Consider the following 19,218-nt stretch of genomic DNA (forward strand, 5'->3'; position numbering starts at 1 on the left):
TTTGTTATCTTTGTGTAATTTGAATTATCATAAAACATAAAATGCGGAAGTTCCCGATTTCAGTTCTAATTTTCAAGTCAGCGACGTGATACTTCAAATTAATTATCATGTGCTATAATTAGCAATAACTGTCCAGAGGTCCTGGTCTTTGAAAATACAAAGGTGAAGGCATGAGTTAATATTATCTCTGAAGAAATATTTTGTGGATAAGTCATAATTTGTGAAAGCTTAATTGATAGTTGGATGAGAAGTCTCATTGTGTACTGCATTTGTTTGCCTTGAAAATATCAAGTGATATTATCAGTAGTAAAAATCTATGCATTTGGAAGCATCTCTAAACGTTATGTATAGCATTTAACTATTGGTCCCCTGTCAGCTGTTCTTAGAGGAGGTGCAAGCAACTCTGCTGCGAGGGCAAGTTACATGTACCCACAAAAGCCAGGGATGCTACTTTTTTGTCAAACCCTACTAGAAATAATTTATCATGAAAGAATGAATATAGGTCTTAGTGTTTAACAGATCTATTGTTCTTTGCAAATAAATCTGAGATTATTCTTATTTATTCAGATTTTTTATTTGCAAGTAACAGTTTCGATTTGCTTTCATAAGAACAGAATGGGTATTATCTTCATTCCAGCCCAGTCAGTTTTATTTACTGCTATGACTTTTTTATCCTTGTGGAAAATGTGGCAGTTGTGAGCCACCTTCTGATAAATTGTACATTCTTACTGAATTTCTGTACAGCCTGTGAGACTTTTTTTTACATTCGCCTGCCTGAAAAATACACTTTGCTCTGTGGCATCTCTTGCTTGTATTATTTTGTGTTGATAACTGATAGTTCGTAGTGGCCTAAGCTATCTTGATGGCTTCCTTGAGATCATCCTTTAGGTAGAAAGTTGCTCTGTCAAGTGAGGAGTGAGGTGTTTGTTATCAAAAATGCGATGTGCTCTGGTAACTGTCTGCAGAGAGATTGTGTCATCTCAGTTGTCCGCACAATTTCATAATTCAGATTGGAAGCTGAAAGTAGAAGTTGTGGTTTGACCCATTCTCTCACAAGCAGCTATTATTTGCATTTAAACTAGTGATTGACTTCTTTCCTGTCATACATTTTGAATCACTTTGTGCTTCATAGATTTAAGGTCATTTTATTTTGCGTGCTTTGGTAAGCAGAGGCTGTCAAGATGTGCAGTAATTACATTCATATTATAGCGAGAGCAGCTGAGTGTTGTTAAAAGCTAGACTGTCTTCTTGTCCACTTTAAAGGTGATATGCATTCCTGGATTAGTTTCAGGGAACTAAAATAATGTTTTCCAACTTTAAAGTATTTTCTAGTGTGACGTAGATGATGAATTAATGCTTAAAGAAAAATGAATTTCGGCTTTGTGGACTCAAAGTAGGTAAATTTCCTGTGAAAGCCAGCTTGACAGAGAATATTTTGGACTCTTTTATTAACTTAGTTTGCAGTATGACTTTCCTTAGCAGCAGACAAAAAAAGAATTACAGGGAATGTGGTAGATAGGTAAGATGAAGGGTATGTTTTGTGCTGTTTAGTTGGGATGTCGGTCTATCCAACACTATTTTTTGGAAGGTACAAGTTCAATCTTTCTTTGTTAGAATTTCTAGCCATATGGTTCCCTTCATAATCCTCTGGTGTTATTTTTCTGTCTGCTTTGCATATTAATAAGCACCATGAAGATTATACCTTGTGTTTAAAATAAAAAGGCCTGTTGTGTAATTTGGTCTGACAGCTGATTATAGCTTGGTGTAATTCATGAAGAAACAGGCCATGTGAGGAGAAAAGGGTGGCAGGAGCAGAGGTGATGATGCAGTGATCTCTCACATGCATTTAACAATCCGTAATAGTTGCATATAAATGTAATTTATAAATGTGCAGCAGGGTAGTGGTATAAATGAAGGAGAAAATATGCTGAAGTCACCAAGCTTGTTCTCTTCAATCAGATTTGTTATCTTTTCATATTTCCCCTGTAAAATGTTTTAAAATTAATGTAAAATTGTTTTATATTTAAAAAGTAGTAAATTGAGGCCACTGGCATTTAAATAGAACTCTTAGCAGTTTTTGCTTTGGCTTTTTGGGGGGGAGGATGGGGGTGCAGGCTATACACCCTATCTGCCTTCTGATCCATATGCAAGTAAAAATGTATTTATCCACACTTAAAATTGCTCTGGTGCTGTGTTGTTTGATCGTGCAGCCTTAGCAGAGTATATGTATTCCATCTGGCTATCCATTTATTTATTGAAAGATGCCTGTGTGCCTGTTTTAATATCTCAAACAAAGCTGTAACAGCCAAATCCACGTATGCCAAATATTCATATTTGTATATACGTGTGTGTGTGTATGTAAGCACACAAATATTTGTATTTATACTTATATACTGAATATAGCTGTAGCTGCCAAGGTAATTAAAGGTTGATGTCTTCTGGGAAAAGTTTAGAAAAATGCATACAGTGGTTTAAAGGTAAACTGACAGGCATCTTGAGTTGTAGCTACTTTCTGTAATAATTATTTAAAATTGTCTTCAGTTCTTTCATATGCTACATAGGAATTCAGAAAACAAACCAACAAAAAAACCTAAGTAGATAACTTACTTTTGTAACTTATTTTTCTTTTTTATCTAACTTATTTTTCTCTTCGACTGTGAAATATGTACAGAGCAACCTGAACACTGCCAATTCCAGGCTAGTGGAGGTTCACAGGTTCCTCGAGAATTCTGAATTCTGACTTTCCTGAACAGATAGAGAAATCTTCCATGTGAATGGACGTGTTATCTAATAAAGAAGCAGAGCAGTACGTGAAAGGCTGTCTGCTTTGCTTTTTTATTTCATTGCAGACAGAATGCTTAGTACATGGCTTTTTAAATACTTTTATTTTTACTTTTGCTGTTTTCTGCTTAAGAATTTCTTGTTGTGTACCTTTGCCTTGTACTTTAAAATACTAAAGGACTTGCAATTTCTGTAAGAAAAATCTTACAGATGTTCACTCAGACACCTCTTTTAACCTTTAGATTTGCTTATAACGGAATCACACAGAATCACAGAATGGCAGGGATTGGAAGGGACCTCAAGGATCATAAATCTCCAACTCTTCTGCCACATGCAGGGCCACCACCCTGTTTAATACTAGACCAGGCTGCACAGGACCCCATACAATCTGGCCTTGAACGCCTCTAGGGACGGGGCATCCACAACCTCTCTGGGCAGCCTGTTCCAGCACCTCACCACTCTCTCTGTAAAGAACTTCCCCCTGACATCCAACCTAAATCTTCCCTCCCTCAACTTAAAACCACTTCCCCTTGTCCCCTTGCCCTGTCAAAGAGTCGATTCCCCTCCTGTTTATAGGCTCCCTTTAGGTACTGAAAGGCTGCAATGAGGTCACCCTGCAGCCGCCTTTTCTCCAGGCTGAACAAGCCCAGCTCCCTCAGCCTGTCCTCATAGGGGAAGTGCTGCAGTCCCCTGATCATCTTCCTGGTCCTGCTCTGGACCCTCTCCAACAGCTCCCTGTCTTTCTTGTGCTGGGGGCTCCAGACCTGGATGCAGTACTCCAGATGGGGCCTGACGAGAGCAGAGTAGAGGGGGACAATCATCTCCCTGTCCCTGCTGGCCACTCCTCTTCTGATGGAGCCCAGGATACCATTTGCTTTTCAAGCTGCAAGGGCACACTGCTGGCTCATGTTAAGCTTTTCATTCATCAGGACCCCCAGGTTCACCCGGGCCCACCTTTCAAGCCTGTTGAGGTCCCTCTGAACGGCATCCCTTCCTTCTACTATGTCAACTTCACCACTCAGCTTGGTGTCATCAGCAAACTTGCTGAGGGTGCATAAGAGTTACTTTGCTTTTGATATTTTACATCTATTATTGTCTTTTAGCATAATGTGCTCTGCTTAGCTTCAGTTATATATACTTCTTTTTTTCTTGGATGTGCTAAGCTCCTATTTCTATGTTCATCTCTCAAGATAATCTTAGAACCTTTTTAAATCTCAGAAATAACGTCTTGCAAAAGATTAATGATAGACCATATTTAACGATACAAAGTACTGCTGAATGTGTTAAATATGTATACATTTAATATATGAATGTAAAATGAGTTTTTCTTGCTGCATTTTTTTTGGGAAATTCCAAAGGGTAGAACTTTCGTCTGTAGTTGGTAGCTGAGATACATTGTGCTGTTGTTCCTTGAGACTATTGGATGGAAGTCTTTCAATTTCTTAGTGTTTGGCTATGACAACACAGGGGAGGAAATGTTTGCTGAACTATGTGACAGTAATGACAGTAAGAAGGCTGCTGGATTAATTATGCTGGACATTTAAAAATAAGTCTGTCTTCTTATTGAAGAAATTATTATTGTTGTTATTGAAATCAAAATGGTCTGCAGTCAGTAACTCAAGTACACATTGTGAATATGTTAAGAGGGGGGGAAAAGTGATGTATTATTTTCCTTTCTCCCCAAGAAAGGGAGTTCCGTGCTCCATCTTTGGGATCTTTGGAAAATTGCATGAAGCTTTCCCAGATGACTGTCCAAGGACTTCAGCAGTTCAAATCTCCCCTTTTGCAACTGCCTCACATTGAAGAGGACAATCTTAGGAGGGTCTCTAATCATAAAAAGGTATAAGACTACGAATGATGCTTGTTAATGTATTGAATGATGCTTATTAATGTATTCTTCATCAGCCTACTTGTCTATAAGAAAGCGAGGTCATAAATTAACTAAGGAAAAAGAAAATACATTTATTTATATCTAGGTGTGTACGTATCTGTGTGTGTGTGTTCTCAGGAATTCAGCACAATACCTCCTAGATCTGTGTGTTTATTGTTCTTTTGAAGTCCGTCTCTGTTAGGTAGGAATTAGGATTGGAGATCTAAGTGTAAAAGAGGTATGTTGACCTCAAAAACAGAAGAAAAATGATACCAATACATTAGGGATTTTTTTGCACAGGATTCCCATGCAATTCATTTTTAAAAACATTATGGTTCCCTGGATATGGGTGTGATCAGCCTGCTTAGAAGCATGAACTTGTGTTTAATAAAATACATACTTTTGTAATGGTCTAAAGTAACCAAGTTTTCAGACAAATTTCTGTTTATTTTGTCTTCACCACTCTGCTCTGCAGATCTTTAAAAACAAAAAAATTGAATTTATCTGCAATTCAATGTAAAAAGCTAAGTAACTTGTACTTTGTTGTTCCTACAAATGTAAACCACAAAGTACTGAAATATTCTAGTTAAATAAAAAACTCAATTAGTGATGTTTCTTGGCTCAGCTTTCTGAAGAAGTTGGCTGAAGCAATAGTTTTGTAATAAATTTATTCCATTTTCTAAGGGATGGCATACTATAGAACATGCCAGTATTTAAGGCAGTTCTTTTTATTAGGTTTGAATAGAAACTCTTTGCTTCATTGCTTCTCAGAACACACTTACTGGTTTTCTAAATAGTGATTTCCTTAATAAGAACATATCAAATGTGCATGTATTAGCAATGTGGGGACATGAGTTACTTGATTCTCATCGTGTCATTATGAGTTTTTTGTGGACTGTGTTCTCTACTGTTATGTGATTTCTTTTTTTTTTTTTCTTCCCTAAATGCAGTATAAAATCAAAAGTATTCAGGATTTGGTGAGTTTGAAAGGTTCTGATCGTCGCAACTTACTGCATTTCCTGGAGGATAAGAAATATGATGAAGTTATGGCTGTCCTTGGTAGCTTTCCATATGTCACTATGGATATAAAACCACAGGGTGAGTAGCAGGTCTTTTCTGCATGTGTCACCCTTCTGACATTTTGGTAGTCTATTGGCAGTAATCTGGAGGCTTCTGAGACACAACTCATAGTTATTTATGTGCCTTGAAAATGACATACTTTCATGAGTGACAGGCTCTTGTACATGAGATTTATAGTTTGACAAGGTAAAATACATTACAATATTTAACAGAGTCCCAAGTCACCTATAGTTTCTCCTGCAGGAGCTTATCTGATGTTTCATCTGTTCATTTAATATTTCATGAGCAATGTGGAATTCTGGTTGAAATAGCACTTTTATTAGCTATCTTTTAAAAACTGTGCTTATTCCAGAATTTATGTTCAGTTCATTCCAGTATGGAGAGTCAGTTAGGAGATCTTCGAATTAGAGACTTTGACTACATGAGTTTTTGTGATTATCTTTGCATGGCTTTTGTATATGGCAGAACTTTTCCATGCTATGCTTAGCTACGTTTCGTATGTACCGTGGAACATTTATTTCCCATATTTTGATAAGCAAACCTTTTCTGTCTGTAGTTTGTTACTCAGCGTGAAGAGGAATGAACAATGCACATACTTTTCTGTTTAGTTCTGCATTAATATTTTATAAAATACACAGATGTAAAACTAATAAAGATGCTTTCCTGCGGAGGGAGGTAAATAAAATTTTTACACTGGGATATAATTATATTTTTCCCTGAGATGTTCTCAAGCTCATAGACTGCAGAGATAAACTCCTCAGAAGCTTTCCTGTGAGTTTAGTGTTTGATACTTTAGTTAAAGCAATCGCTGCTATTCTTTTACTTTCCTTTGCCTTCTACTTAAAAAAGAATTAAATGCATGATTGTGAACGTGGCATTGAAATTGAGTTGTTAATCATATGAGAGTCAGGAAAATCAAAGTTCCAATTCCCGGAACTAATATAACAAGGTTCTTTTGGTCGTATGTGGTATTTCATGTTTCTGAAATGTTACACTTTAATATATACAATGCACAATATAATTGAATTATGGTTCCCACAACAATCTTAACTTTGATTTTTTTTTCCCTAACTTCCATACAATTAAAATTTCAAACTCAATGCTGCTGTTTTATTGTTTGCTGAATGACTAGCCCTCATCCTGATGGTGCATTTGATGTTGTAAGATACTTGTTAAAAATATTTTGAGATTGTATGCTTACATTAGATATAACAAAGCCAAGATTTTTTTCAAACAGAAAATAATATTTAATAAGTTTAATATATTCCTTGCTTTTTTTTTTTATGCTAGTTTTGGATGATGAAGACAGCAACAATATTACAGTGGGTTCTCTTGTCACTGTTCTGGTCACACTAACGAGGCAGACCATGGCAGTAAGTATTAAGATTACTTGTTTGATATGGCTAACAGCAACAATGTGCTAATAAACAAGCATTTTTTTATTGGGAAACTAATATGTTGTTTTGCAAATGTCACTGTAAAATTACAAATTGAATCTGAGGACTTGTGCTCTTAACCCTCTCTTATATTTCTGTTTCTGAATGAAACAGCTGTCCTGGGATTAAAGTCCAGCCAGACCCACTGCAGCTGACTAAGAAACAGTGAAAGAATAGGCAGATGATAATGCCCTGTGATTTTTAAACAACAGGAAAAAGACATTCAGAAACTCAGTTCCTGAGCTAGAATGAAGTGCTTGCTCTAATACTTAGGATAATGTTTGAAATTGATTTTCCTTTATGTGGATTCATAATGCTAGAAAACCATTGATTTTTTGGACACTTAGAAACTCAGTCCAGCAAAGTGTGGCATATATACAACAAAATAAAGGAGGTACACTTGTGCCATATGAAGGAAGTAGGAAATAGCCATGTAATGTGATCGAAAAGATACTGCATCCTATTAAACTTCTTACTTGTGCTTACTTATCTTAAAACCTAGTAATGATGTTCTTTGAACAAAGAACTTAGAAACAACTCATTTTTACTCAACATAGCCTATAATATAACTTTTTACATCCGTAATGTTCAGATAATTGTTTTAGTCAGTGGAAAGTCTGTGTTAAGTCACTAAGATAGGGCATACAAGCATGAGCATAACTGCTGGGACTAGACTGCACACTGAAGCTTAATAGAAAGTAGTCTATGTATCTACAATGTGTTCCTGTTGAATTTCAGAAGGGAGTATTTAGGTATAACTGAAGTATTCATTCAATAGTCTGACAGTGCATAGAAAAATGGTTAAAGATGCTTTCTAGAGTGAACTCCACTAGGCAACCTGGCCTTGATATTAAATGGTGTAAAACTAGAGCTAGCCTATTATATGATGCTTTTTTCTTGAGTGATATCTCATATCTGCCATCATTCTGTAAGACATATCCTTAAATTTTTTGGATGTTGTTTTCAGTGGTGTATTTTATGTTTTGAAGTAAGATATGCATGAAAATGTTCACTTTATATAGAGATATTCCAGTCTGCAGAATATTAATACTAATTGTGTTTTTGTCTTAATGTTTCATATTTATAGTCTAATTGTCATCCTGTGTCCCTGAGTAGCAGTGCAGCTGTTAGTTTTTAATGCTCTGGCAATTGGAGCAGAGTTTGCATTTTACTACTGCTTGATTTTGTGATGCAGGATTTCTGTTTTATAAGACAATTAGATTTCTCTGGAACAAGATGACACTTTTTTTTTTTTTGCTAAATTTCTTTTTAATGCTTGTGATGGAAAAATCCCAGACCAAACGTTTGAAATAGTGTTTAATTTTGATGTGTTAAGCCCCTGTGGTGTTTGTTCCCTTCAGAACCCAACTTCACTGTATTTAGCGTAAGTTCAACTATGAATTCAACTCTTTCATTATTCACTCCTTTGGTACAGAGAGGCACTAATGCTTTTCACATGTTTTTCTGTCAGGAAGTGTTTGAAAAGGAACAGTCTATATGTTCAGCAGAAGAGCAACCAGCAGAAGATGGGGTAAGTTAAGAACAAATGTTCCTCTTGCCTAACTGAAAGAAACTCTCTTGAGTTGCTCATCTTGCATTTCTCAAGCAGCTTTTTCAGAAACGCCTACTAGGTGTCTCTTGAACTCTGCTTTCTAACTTTGGTTCTCAGCTAAAATGCTTGAAGTGCAGTGAATGCCTGAAATTTTGATGAACAGAAAAAAATACTTTAAACATTGCTTTCTTGCAGCAAGGAGATAGCAACAAAGTTAAGAGCAAAGGATGGCAACAAAAGAATAAAGGAACCAAGAAAGCTTCAAAATCAAAGAAAAAGAAGCCATTGAAAAAGAAACCTGTGCCACCTTCCTTGCAGCCACCAAAACAGCAGAAGCAAAAGCAAGCTAATGGGGTAGCTCATAAATTCATTGATATTTTAATTTTATCTTCAGTTTATTGTTCCTAAAATGACAGATTTTTTTTGTCTCTTAATTCTTTTCTTCTGTAAAGTATGTTTTCTGAAATACTTTCTTTCCTGAAATTTAAAAACCAGCGGTAAAAATTTAGGTAACGACCCTAGTAGAGTATATCTTGTGGCCTACTGGAAGTTGTGCCTATCTAGTTTAGAAGGCTGCTGTCTTATTTGCTTTTTATTAGTTTTGTTATGCTGACATCTGGGAGATGAACAGTTCTATACCTTTTGCTTTTCATTTAAGGGCAAGAAGGAGATGAGGTTTTCCTCTGGTAAATTAAATAAGTTTAGTACCTTTACACTCACTCTGCATGATGTTTTCTTCATCTCTCAGGCCGTGTTGTAGGTATTTTTCTTACATTCTCTCTGGTTTTTGTATAATTTCTTTGAAATGTCACCTCAAAATCAAACTCTGTTTTCTCCGATTTATGTTGCTGACGTCATACAGAGAAGAAACATTGCTTCCCTGTTTCCCTTAACACATGCAGTCAAAAAATAATCTTCACTGTACACTTCTCTGTGACATAGGAAGAGTGTAGTTCAAGTAGGAAGTGAGGGCCTTGACCTTAAAACAAGTGCTCTTAATGCTACATACTACCATAATGCAGACAAGCTAAGAGTTGTGTTTTTGTTATTATTTTCTCCACTAGGAAGTAGTTGTGAAGGAAGAAGAGGAGGAGATCTCTGATAAAGGAAGTGAATCTGAAGAAGAAGAAACAAACAGGGACTCTCAAAGTGAGAAAGATGATGGAAGTGACAGGGAATCTGACAGAGAACAGGATGAGAAACAAAACAAAGACGATGAAGCTGTAAGTTTGTTGTTCTTTTTTTCCAAGAGTAATGTTGCCACTGGGGTTGAGAGAAAATGTGTTTTAATCCTCTAGCATCGCCTCAGGCTAGGCAACACTAGAATGAAGGAATAATGTTGGTACTCAAGAGGTTTTCAGTCCTTATTCTGACAGAAGTGCTTTGTCTGTTTCAGAGAGAACAGTGAAAGGTCTTTAAAGTATGGACAGAAAGCTTAATAATGACATGAGAAAAATAACTTCAGGGAGAGATTATAATGTTTCTTTCAGCTTAATTTGATGATTATTTCACAATCTGTAGCAGTTAAAACCTCTCCTTTGAACTTTGTTTTTTATATGCAGTTTTATATACAGTTACTGCTGCAAGTATGCAGTAGTTGAAGGAAATTGTACAAGCTTGATATGAAAACTTTACTGTTAATTATTAGCTTAGTCTTTTGAAACTGTGGCTTAAGAGCTTGCAATTGAGAATGAGGCATTATGCGTGTAGATGATTTCTGCACCACAGGTCTTGCAGCAGAAGACTCCATAGGCAGCTGGAGGCCTCATAGAGGATGAGAAGCTTCTGGTTTGAAAAAACAAAATAATCTGGGCACTTACAGCTCACATAGTCAGTGTTTACAGGCAGTGCTGCAGAGGGGAATTCTAAAGATTGTGCACAACCCTGCAGATCTGTGATTTGTTTATGTTTTTTAAAATACTTGTAAGTGATCTCATAGGTTTTACTGTTTCAGTAAACTTGTGGTTTGTTTTTTTTTTTGAATTGTACTTTATAACTTAATCTCTGTGCCTCTCCCTTTCATGATATATAATGTAGCACAGTGTAAGAACTTGTCAGAGATAGCTTTTCCATGGACACACACACACTCACATATATATATACACGGACACACACACACACACACACATATATATGTTGTTTTTTTTCTTTTTTTTGCCAGGAGGTGGCTAGTGCATAGTAACTCTTTAAATTTGTCTTTGACAGGAGTGGCAAGAATTACAGCAAAGTATACAGAGAAAAGAACGAGCCCTTCTTGAAACCAAGTCAAAGATAACACATCCTGTTTACAGTCTCTTTTTTCCTGAGGTCAGTAATAGAAAACTTTTACAGTTGTGAATCGTAAGAATTTGTATAATTAACTGCTCTCTATATATTTTTACAGGAAATTTGAGGCTCTTTAAAGAGTCTTTTAATACTTGAAAAAGTTGCCAATCTTCAATTTAAAAAGATTTAATTTCTAAAATCCTCTTAACTCCCCTCAGATACTTTCATAAAACCTACTGATGCATTATTCTTTCTACCCAGAGACTTGCAAAGTTGTATATAATTAAAAGTTCTTTTGACAGCAACAAAGCTAAGGTTTTCTTCTGCTGATTTATTACATAAGGATAAAATCAGAATTAAATTTTTCTGATACAGGATTCTAATTTATAGTACTTTTCTTCCCTTTGTGCTATGGAGCGTGAAAGCCCAGCAGCAGCTCTAATACAGAATTAAGGTATAACAATACTTGCTCAATACTTTGCAAACCGCAGGCATCTGTGAGAGAGGGAGTTCCTGTCCTGTGTTAACAGTAATGACAGCAGAATCTGGGAAGTTGTGTAGATCGCTGGTACTTCTGGCTTGCTGCTTGTCTTCTAGTCTCAGTGCAACAGCATGGTGGCAACACAAGGGGGAAGCTAGAGATGAAGTTGTGGAAGTTGGAGAGGGTTAGCAAAGCTGCCCCTGCACAAGAGTGTATTCTGGAAGTGCTGCAAGCCAGTCACAGACTTGCAATAGACAGTCTTGTCTATTGAGCTTAAAAACACAAGGACAGGTGTGAGGAGGTGTCAGAGAAAGGAGATGGGGATGTATTTAAGAATAGTGCTTCAGGACTGTACATAAACAGTGGTGTCTCTGTAGCAGCCTTAGATGTTGAAAGTCCAATTGGTTGTTTCTTATGCAAACTGCTGAGCAGTTCACAGGTGACTGAAAACCCATCACAACAATGAAACTTTGAAAAAGGTGGGACTTTTCAAATGTGGCTTTTATGTTCTGAGCAAGTAAGTTAGGTTTCTGGGAGATGATCAGATTGGAACCAGAGTGGAGTGTTTGGGCATGCTTTCTTTCTGGGCCAGTGGTTCAAAGGGTTCCCTTTGCTTTCCTGTTGATTGACTAGGGAGCTAATCTAGAATCTCTTCTCCTGCATTGTGCTGGCTCTAGTAACTGGAGGGTATGAAAAGCTTGTGCTTCCTTTTCTGGTATAAAGGAGGTGACTGGAATGAGGAAGAACAGGAAAACGTGGATGAAGAGAAGGGTGCTGTATATTTACTCCTCCTCTTCACTCCCCAAGACTCTTTAAGCACATGCCTGTTGGGTTCCCTTTTGTCCCTGTGCTTGTGATCCTATTATTCCTACTGCTTTTAACCAGATCTGCCAACTTTAGGAAGTGAAGTGTGGGAATCACGAGTCATCTGGACCTCTGCAGAGGTGAGAGTGTAATTGCAAGATCAGGGATCTGACCAATTAGCCCTTATTTTCTTATGTGATTTCTTCTTAATCCTTTGTTAGGAGCCAGGCAATATATACAACTATACCAAAGAAACTGTCTTCTTAAAGACCTTAGGTGAGAATTATGCTGCCTCATGATGTCCAATTTTGTAACAACTAATCTTAATGCTCAGAGAGTGAGTAAGTGCTAAGCCCAGGGCCAGAAAGGTGCTGACAATTAGTATTTCTCTCTTTTACTGCACCAGAGCTTCCAGGCTTCAGTCAGAGACTTTGCTTTAACTTGCTCTTAAGAAATAAGCTGCCTTAAACCTCAGCTGTGTTATACACAGCTGCTGATGGATTTTGTGATAAAAACAAAATGCAGTACTGTGGCTAAAAAAAAAAATCTAGGACTGAACTGTATGTTTGAACTTGAAAGATACATGTGTAATCTCATGGTATCGCAGTTATAAGTTTTCCAGTCTTCACTGATTTCCTGAAAGTTAAATGCAGCTGTACTTAGTGCTGCAGTTGGAGCATATTCAAACCTGTAAAATCTGAAGAACAAAACACTTTGGGCAGTTTTTTTCCCCCTCTGTGATTTATACTGTTACTTATATTGTGGTCACTGCCAGTTCAGAGGTGTTAAGGATGAAGTGTTGTATCAATCCCTGTATTTCCAAGGTTTATGGATGTTTGAATGTAGCTGAGCCTCATATAATGGTCCTCAGGAGGCAGTCCTAACACCATCGTGTAAGTTTTTAGGCAATTGATTGCTTTGCCAGCAATGAATCTTTAATCTATGCAGGTTCCTAAATAATTATCTTCTGCTTCCACATCCGTAAATCCAGAAACTGCACAGATTGTAGTTTTGACATTTTTAGGTAGAAACTGGCCCTAGTATTCCAATTTCGTGAACATATTGGTTCACTGGCATTCCAAACCTTGCACCCATCTGTTAAAGGGCATTTTGCCCATTTGCCTGTTAGCTTGCCAGATCCTCACAGGCATAAACTTGAAATTCCACCCAATAAGAGAGCAGAAAATGACACTCTTGCACAGTTTTCTGTAAAAAAAAAAATTACTTTGTGATCAGGAGCTTTACTTCCAAAGAGTTTATGCTGTAGAATCCTTTGAACGTTAGATTAATGTCTTTTTGATCTATAAGCTGGTGTCAACAGGGATAGTTAACTTTCTTCCTAGTGGCTGGTATGTTGCTGTGTTTTGGGTTTAGGATGCTAATAATGCTGATAATGCACCAATGTTTTAGTTGCTGAGCAGTGATGATACAGAGTCAAGGATGTTTCAGCTTCTCATGGTGCCCTGCCAGCAAAGAGCTGGGAGGGGCCAGCAGCAGGACAGCTGACCTGACAGGTGGATATCCCATATAATGTGACACTTAGGTGGGGGGAGTTGGCTTCTGGGGGGAATAAATGCTACTTGTGAGCATCAGTGTGTGATGAGAAGTTGCACTGTGCATCACTTATTTATATATTCTTTTATCATTACTATTATTACTTCCCCTTCCTTTCCCATCCAGTTAAACTGTGTATCTCAACCCACAAGTTTTACCTTTTCTCCAGTTCTCCCCACCTACCCCACTGTGGGTGAGTGAGCAGCTGTGTGGTACTGCATTGCTGGGTTACATCACAGCAGTCCTTGTACTACTTACACTGTTTAGCTTTCTATTCTTAGAACCCTCTTGGCTAGGAAGTAAACATCTCTACTTCTCCACTACAACTGTTAAGGAAATTGACAATGTATTTATTGCTGAAACAGAGTTAAAATAATTTATGGCTTGTAATCGTATGGGACAGTTATAAGTAAAGTCGCTGAGAATAGTTGAAACAGGAGCTGTTTGTCACTAATTCTGGTCCCATGTAGTGGCCAAATAGTTTTGTGTCCTGTTCTCTGTGCCTGCTGTTGTCAACACACGAAGTAATGCTGCTGCTTTGCTGTGATGCAGTTGCTTTTACTTTTATACATTGAAGAATGGGCATTAACATATTGAGTCAATTTTATACTCCTTTGCTCTGGGACGGAGCAGTGCCAGTCAGGGTCTGTTGGTTAATGGTGTGTGTTCTGCTGTTATAAATCCATACTTTGCTAGCTGCATATTTCAGTGAGATGATGGTAATCCTTTCTTGCATATAAATTAACCATTAGCCACTTTATTAGAGAAAAATTAAATTATTTAAGGGTTTGTTTTTCTTTATTTTCTACCTCCATTATATAGATTTCAGACCAGGAAACACTGGTCCTAAAGTGTTCAAAAATGGAAAACAAACAAACAAACAAAAAAAAAAAACCCACAGAATTTTGGACTATTAAGGGGAAAAAAAAATCTACTTGTACATGTTAGCAGCATTTGGTTTCCACCTGTGGAATTTGGACAAGGTTAGCAGTGCTGTTAAAGCCCTCTACACCCTTTCAGTTAGTCCTTCCAATATTGTTAGATTTAAAAACAAAAGACCAGCATTCTTGCAGCACTGAAATATGCACATAATGGTTGGTGGTATAAATACACAAAAATTGATCTTCTGGTTTGGAGCTCGACTTACATAGCTATCATAAGACATCCTCTTTAGGGCTTCACTCTGTTACAAACTTGACCAGTTACCAGGCTGTCAAGAGTGTGTAGAAATCGTCTCATAACACAGCAATGTAACATTTGAATTGTCTAAAAGGAATAGGGTGTTTCGTCCCCATTTTCTCCTTAAGGGTAAGTTTATACTGTTGTGACTATTTCCTAGCTACTTCTCTCCTCCTGCTCCTTTTCCTTACTGTTTCATTTTCATCTGCCCATTTCTTTGCTATTTACTGTTCTCTTTTTTTTTTTTAAGAGAAGAATTTAGGGGATAATGGAAACTTAGGTTATGGTATTAAAGTAACCTTCCAATAGAAAGCTTTTATTAAATCAACGTAGAATTTTGTTGCTGTTGTTCTAAAACGTATATTAGAGGGTTAGCCAAAAAGTAGTGGTTAAAGGAGTGATGTACAGTAGTGGTTAAAGGAGCTGTACAGTCGTTTCCCATTTGAGAACGGTTGCTGCTGAGCTGCACCACAGTCTTAAAAATGCAGTTGAGGGATGAACTATTATTTTTGCATGGTAACTTGCTGTCTTTTATGAGGGGTGGCCTGCATTTAATTTTGATTTGTTTAGGAATTCTGCTTTAGTACCTTCAGAACCTTTGAAACCTGTAGTTCTTTTAAAAGCTGTGTATGATAAACAAGAGTTTGGTATCCTTTACAAATATTCATACTGCATACAGCTCCTTGAAGTGAAACATTGCTACATCCAAATTCCAAGTTTCAGCAGGTTCCTGTCTTTTGGAGGAGGAAAAACAAACCAGGGCAATACATGCTTTCTTGAAAAAGATTATTTACTGGGAAGAGCACTTTTAACTGTCTGTAGCATGCTTTCCTGTGCATGCTTTTCATCAGGCTGGCTTTCTGTCAGAAGACCCAAAGTAGTATTATGTGGAATGGATGATGTTGCTCCAGTATGAAATTTGCTCAGTAATTCTCTGTGGGCACAATTCTTCAGAATGGTTCTGTGACTGACACAGTATCTTAGGCTGGCTATATGGAATGAAGCCTTCAGAGTCAAACAGCTACTTGTGATAATCTGGTTGCTTTTAGAATGCAGCATATACTATTATTTTTGTTAATACGTAGCCAAAAGTTTTTAACTCATCCATTCGGCCCGACCTGACACACACAGGCCTTTGTATCTGTACTGTAAGACCCACTGAGTCATAACTACCAGTTGTAAAGTGTAGAAGCATCTTTTTGTGACTTGTCTTTTTTTAATATTTTATTTTCTTTCCTTTATGAAAGGAAAAACAAGAGTGGTGGTGGCTATATATTGCCGATCGGAAGGAGCAGATGCTAATATGTATGCCATATCATGTTTGTACACTAAAAGATAAAGAAGAGGTAAGTACTGGAAGAATTTACTTTTTGAATATTACAAAACCACACTGAAATGTCTCATGGTATGCAAATACATTTAATTGATTTAAATTTTAATTTTTTCATACTTGTCATGCTTTATACTAGGAAACAAATTTTACTGTTCTGATAGAGGCAGACAAGAGCCTTTTAACTGTGAAAATTGATAATGGAAAAAATGAAAAAATAATTTAAGAGGCCTTTTAACTTTGTTTCCAGATCATATATTTTTTTCTTGATATCAAAAGCTGATGAAAACCCGTATTCATACAAAATGATCATTTTTGGAGAAAGTTATTCAAATGTGTAAATACTAACTCCTCTTCTTCTGTAAAACAGAAGCTGTGACAAATTAATTAGCCTCAGCTCACATGAGCTTTTCTGAGACCATAAGTTTTTGCTGTGTTTTCATTTTTTTCTGAAAACTGGAGATTTGGTGTATTTTGTGCTTTCAAAATAGATTTCATGTTCCAATTCAAATAACAGAAGAGTTAAGCTAATACTTCCAGCAGACTCAATTTTTAAATCTGTTTGGATTTTGAAGATGTAGAAAGTGTATAACAGGGTGATGTTGTGTACTGAAAAAATGTACAGCTACTTTGGTCTAAATCTGGGGGGAAAAAAAATGACTCATTATTTGTTTTTAATGGGCACTCTGTCTCTTTCCTGCAAATGTTTTATAGTTTAGAGATTCTCAGATATGTGTCACTCATAAGAAACTCAAAAAAATATATATTAGTCTGTAGTAGAACTTATTGTTCATTAGAATACTCAGTTGTTTCTTTTAATGTGCCACTTCAAAGCAGTAAGAATTTATGGGGCGATTTCTGTTTTGCAGGTAGAGCTGAAATTCCCAGCACCGGGCAAGCCTGGAAACTACCAGTACACAGTTTATTTAAGATCAGATTCGTATATGGGTTTGGACCAGATTAAACCATTGAAGGTGATGTTTAATTAGATTGTGTTGCCTGTTTAAAAAAAACAAAACAAAAAACCCCCACAAAGAAACAGCCCCATTATCTTTAAGAATTCAATATGTTCTAATGTTAATGTAGGTTATTTAATCTGCCTGATCCCAGTAGTGGAAACATTATGTTGGATTAAATAGAACTAAAGTTTGTGATGCTTCCCAGTGTGGGCGTTTTAACACCTTTTTTTTCATATTGCAGAATTTTTGCAATATAATTTGCTCTGGCCTTGTATCTTGAGCTCTGCCATGCAATTTCTCTCTGCTTACATACATCCAGTTAATAGGAAAATCCAGCATGCCTTTTTACCAGAAACAGATTTTTTTTTAACTTTCAGTTTTGTGCAGCACGTCCTTTTGACTTCTGTTTTTATCTCTTAGTCTGGTTTGTGTTTTTTGTGACTTTTTTTCCTCTTTTCTTTCCTTCTCTTAATTCAATTACAGCTGGAAGTTCATGAAGCAAAACCAGTGCCAGAAAATCATCCTCAGTGGGATACAGCAATAGAAGGTGATGAGGACCAGGAAGACAGCGAGGGCTTTGAAGACAGTTTTGAGGAAGAAGAGGAAGAGGAGGAAGATGATGATTAAATCAATACCGTTAATTAACTACGATATCTGCACACACTGCAAACTCTTGGTCTGACTGTGGAACTGTACAATAAACAAGAAACACAGTACAGAAGCTTTGAGAAGGCTGAGTTTAATTTTTCTTTACCAATTAAGAGTGCATTATGTAACTTCTCAGTGAAGGTGAAACAAATCTGTTGCCATTGATACAACCTTGGAATATGCTTACGGCTCATTATAGCCTTCGAGTGCAGGATGGTGCATTTGTTTCAATTGAAAATAAAAGCTTTTTTATTATAAATATCTGGAAGTGTGGGCTATGTATCGTCTGATGAGTTTAGGGTCCAATTTAAATAAAAGGTACTACTAGCTAGGAGAAAACTTAAAATCAAATTTTCTGCATTAGAAATTTATTTTAGAAGACGTTTTGGTGTAGTTGACATTACACATCTCTGTTGACTGAAACAACATCTGCTCAACTTTCAAACTTGGTTTCGTGCTATTCTTTCAATATTTTGCTGTGATACTGCTCACATCATTCATAGCTTTAAAAAATCTGTTTTACTTAACTTGATTAGTATAAATTAACACCATACCTATTGCCACATTCCACTTATACCAGAGGGCTGCTTTTTTAGGACTGTTGTCTTTTTATGCCCAAGATAATCATAGAAATCAAACTGTTTTGACTCTGGCTTAAAACATTTTTAAGCCTTTATTTCACCAGGTCAACAGAAGCTCTGAATCTTTTGATAAACAAAATACCTGAAAGCATCTTTGCAACCGTGTGCTACGTAAGTTGGTGGCTTTTGCTTAATGCCTTTGTAAAAGGTAAATGCTGGAAAGCCAAAAGTACAACATGCAAAGAGTGCACGTTGTATCAGTTTTGAATTTTCATCAACAAACTGGAAAAATTGATGCCTGTTTTCAGTTGTAATAATGTGCATCTCTGAAAGTTTGGAGGTATTTTTTCTTTTCAGTCTCCTTCAGGTCTGTAAATAAGACAGTGATTCTACCCAACCCATTTAGAAAGATTAGAAATTAAGTTCAGGGAAGAGAGAATCAGGGCTGTTGGTTTATTGTATGACTTGTCAAAAGCAACAGACAAGTTCTTCTTCTCAACTATGACAATGCGATGGTGTGAGGCATGGGACAAGTTGTCATGCAGAGAAAACTACATCCTATGAAAATCACCCAAGGCCAGGTCAGCTGTGCACTAATTTGTGACCTTGTTTATTAAAAAGGGATGTCACTTTAAATGCAAATTTACATTGATATATTCTTTGTAATTGCAATAGTTGCAAATAAAATTTGAAAATGT

The 19,218-nt window shown here is 36.7% G+C and overlaps 1 protein-coding gene across 1 annotated transcript in view; it reads left to right on the plus strand.

The window, feature by feature from the left end:
- Positions 1-19,218, plus strand: part of SEC63 (SEC63 protein translocation regulator) — a 56,308-nt gene extending 37,090 nt beyond the window's left edge. Inside the window, exons 12-21 of the mRNA XM_031611351.2 lie at positions 4,467-4,621; positions 5,602-5,749; positions 7,022-7,104; positions 8,639-8,698; positions 8,915-9,073; positions 9,784-9,942; positions 10,925-11,026; positions 16,250-16,348; positions 17,202-17,306; positions 17,775-19,218. Of these exons, the coding sequence (XP_031467211.1) occupies positions 4,467-4,621; positions 5,602-5,749; positions 7,022-7,104; positions 8,639-8,698; positions 8,915-9,073; positions 9,784-9,942; positions 10,925-11,026; positions 16,250-16,348; positions 17,202-17,306; positions 17,775-17,918 (1,214 nt within the window). The 3' untranslated portion in view covers positions 17,919-19,218. The remainder of the gene's footprint in view (positions 1-4,466; positions 4,622-5,601; positions 5,750-7,021; positions 7,105-8,638; positions 8,699-8,914; positions 9,074-9,783; positions 9,943-10,924; positions 11,027-16,249; positions 16,349-17,201; positions 17,307-17,774) is intronic.

Source organism: Phasianus colchicus, chromosome 2 (assembly GCF_987193195.1).
Source record: "Phasianus colchicus chromosome 2, bPhaCol1.hap1.1, whole genome shotgun sequence".
In the NCBI taxonomy this organism is placed as follows: Eukaryota; Metazoa; Chordata; class Aves; order Galliformes; family Phasianidae; genus Phasianus; species Phasianus colchicus.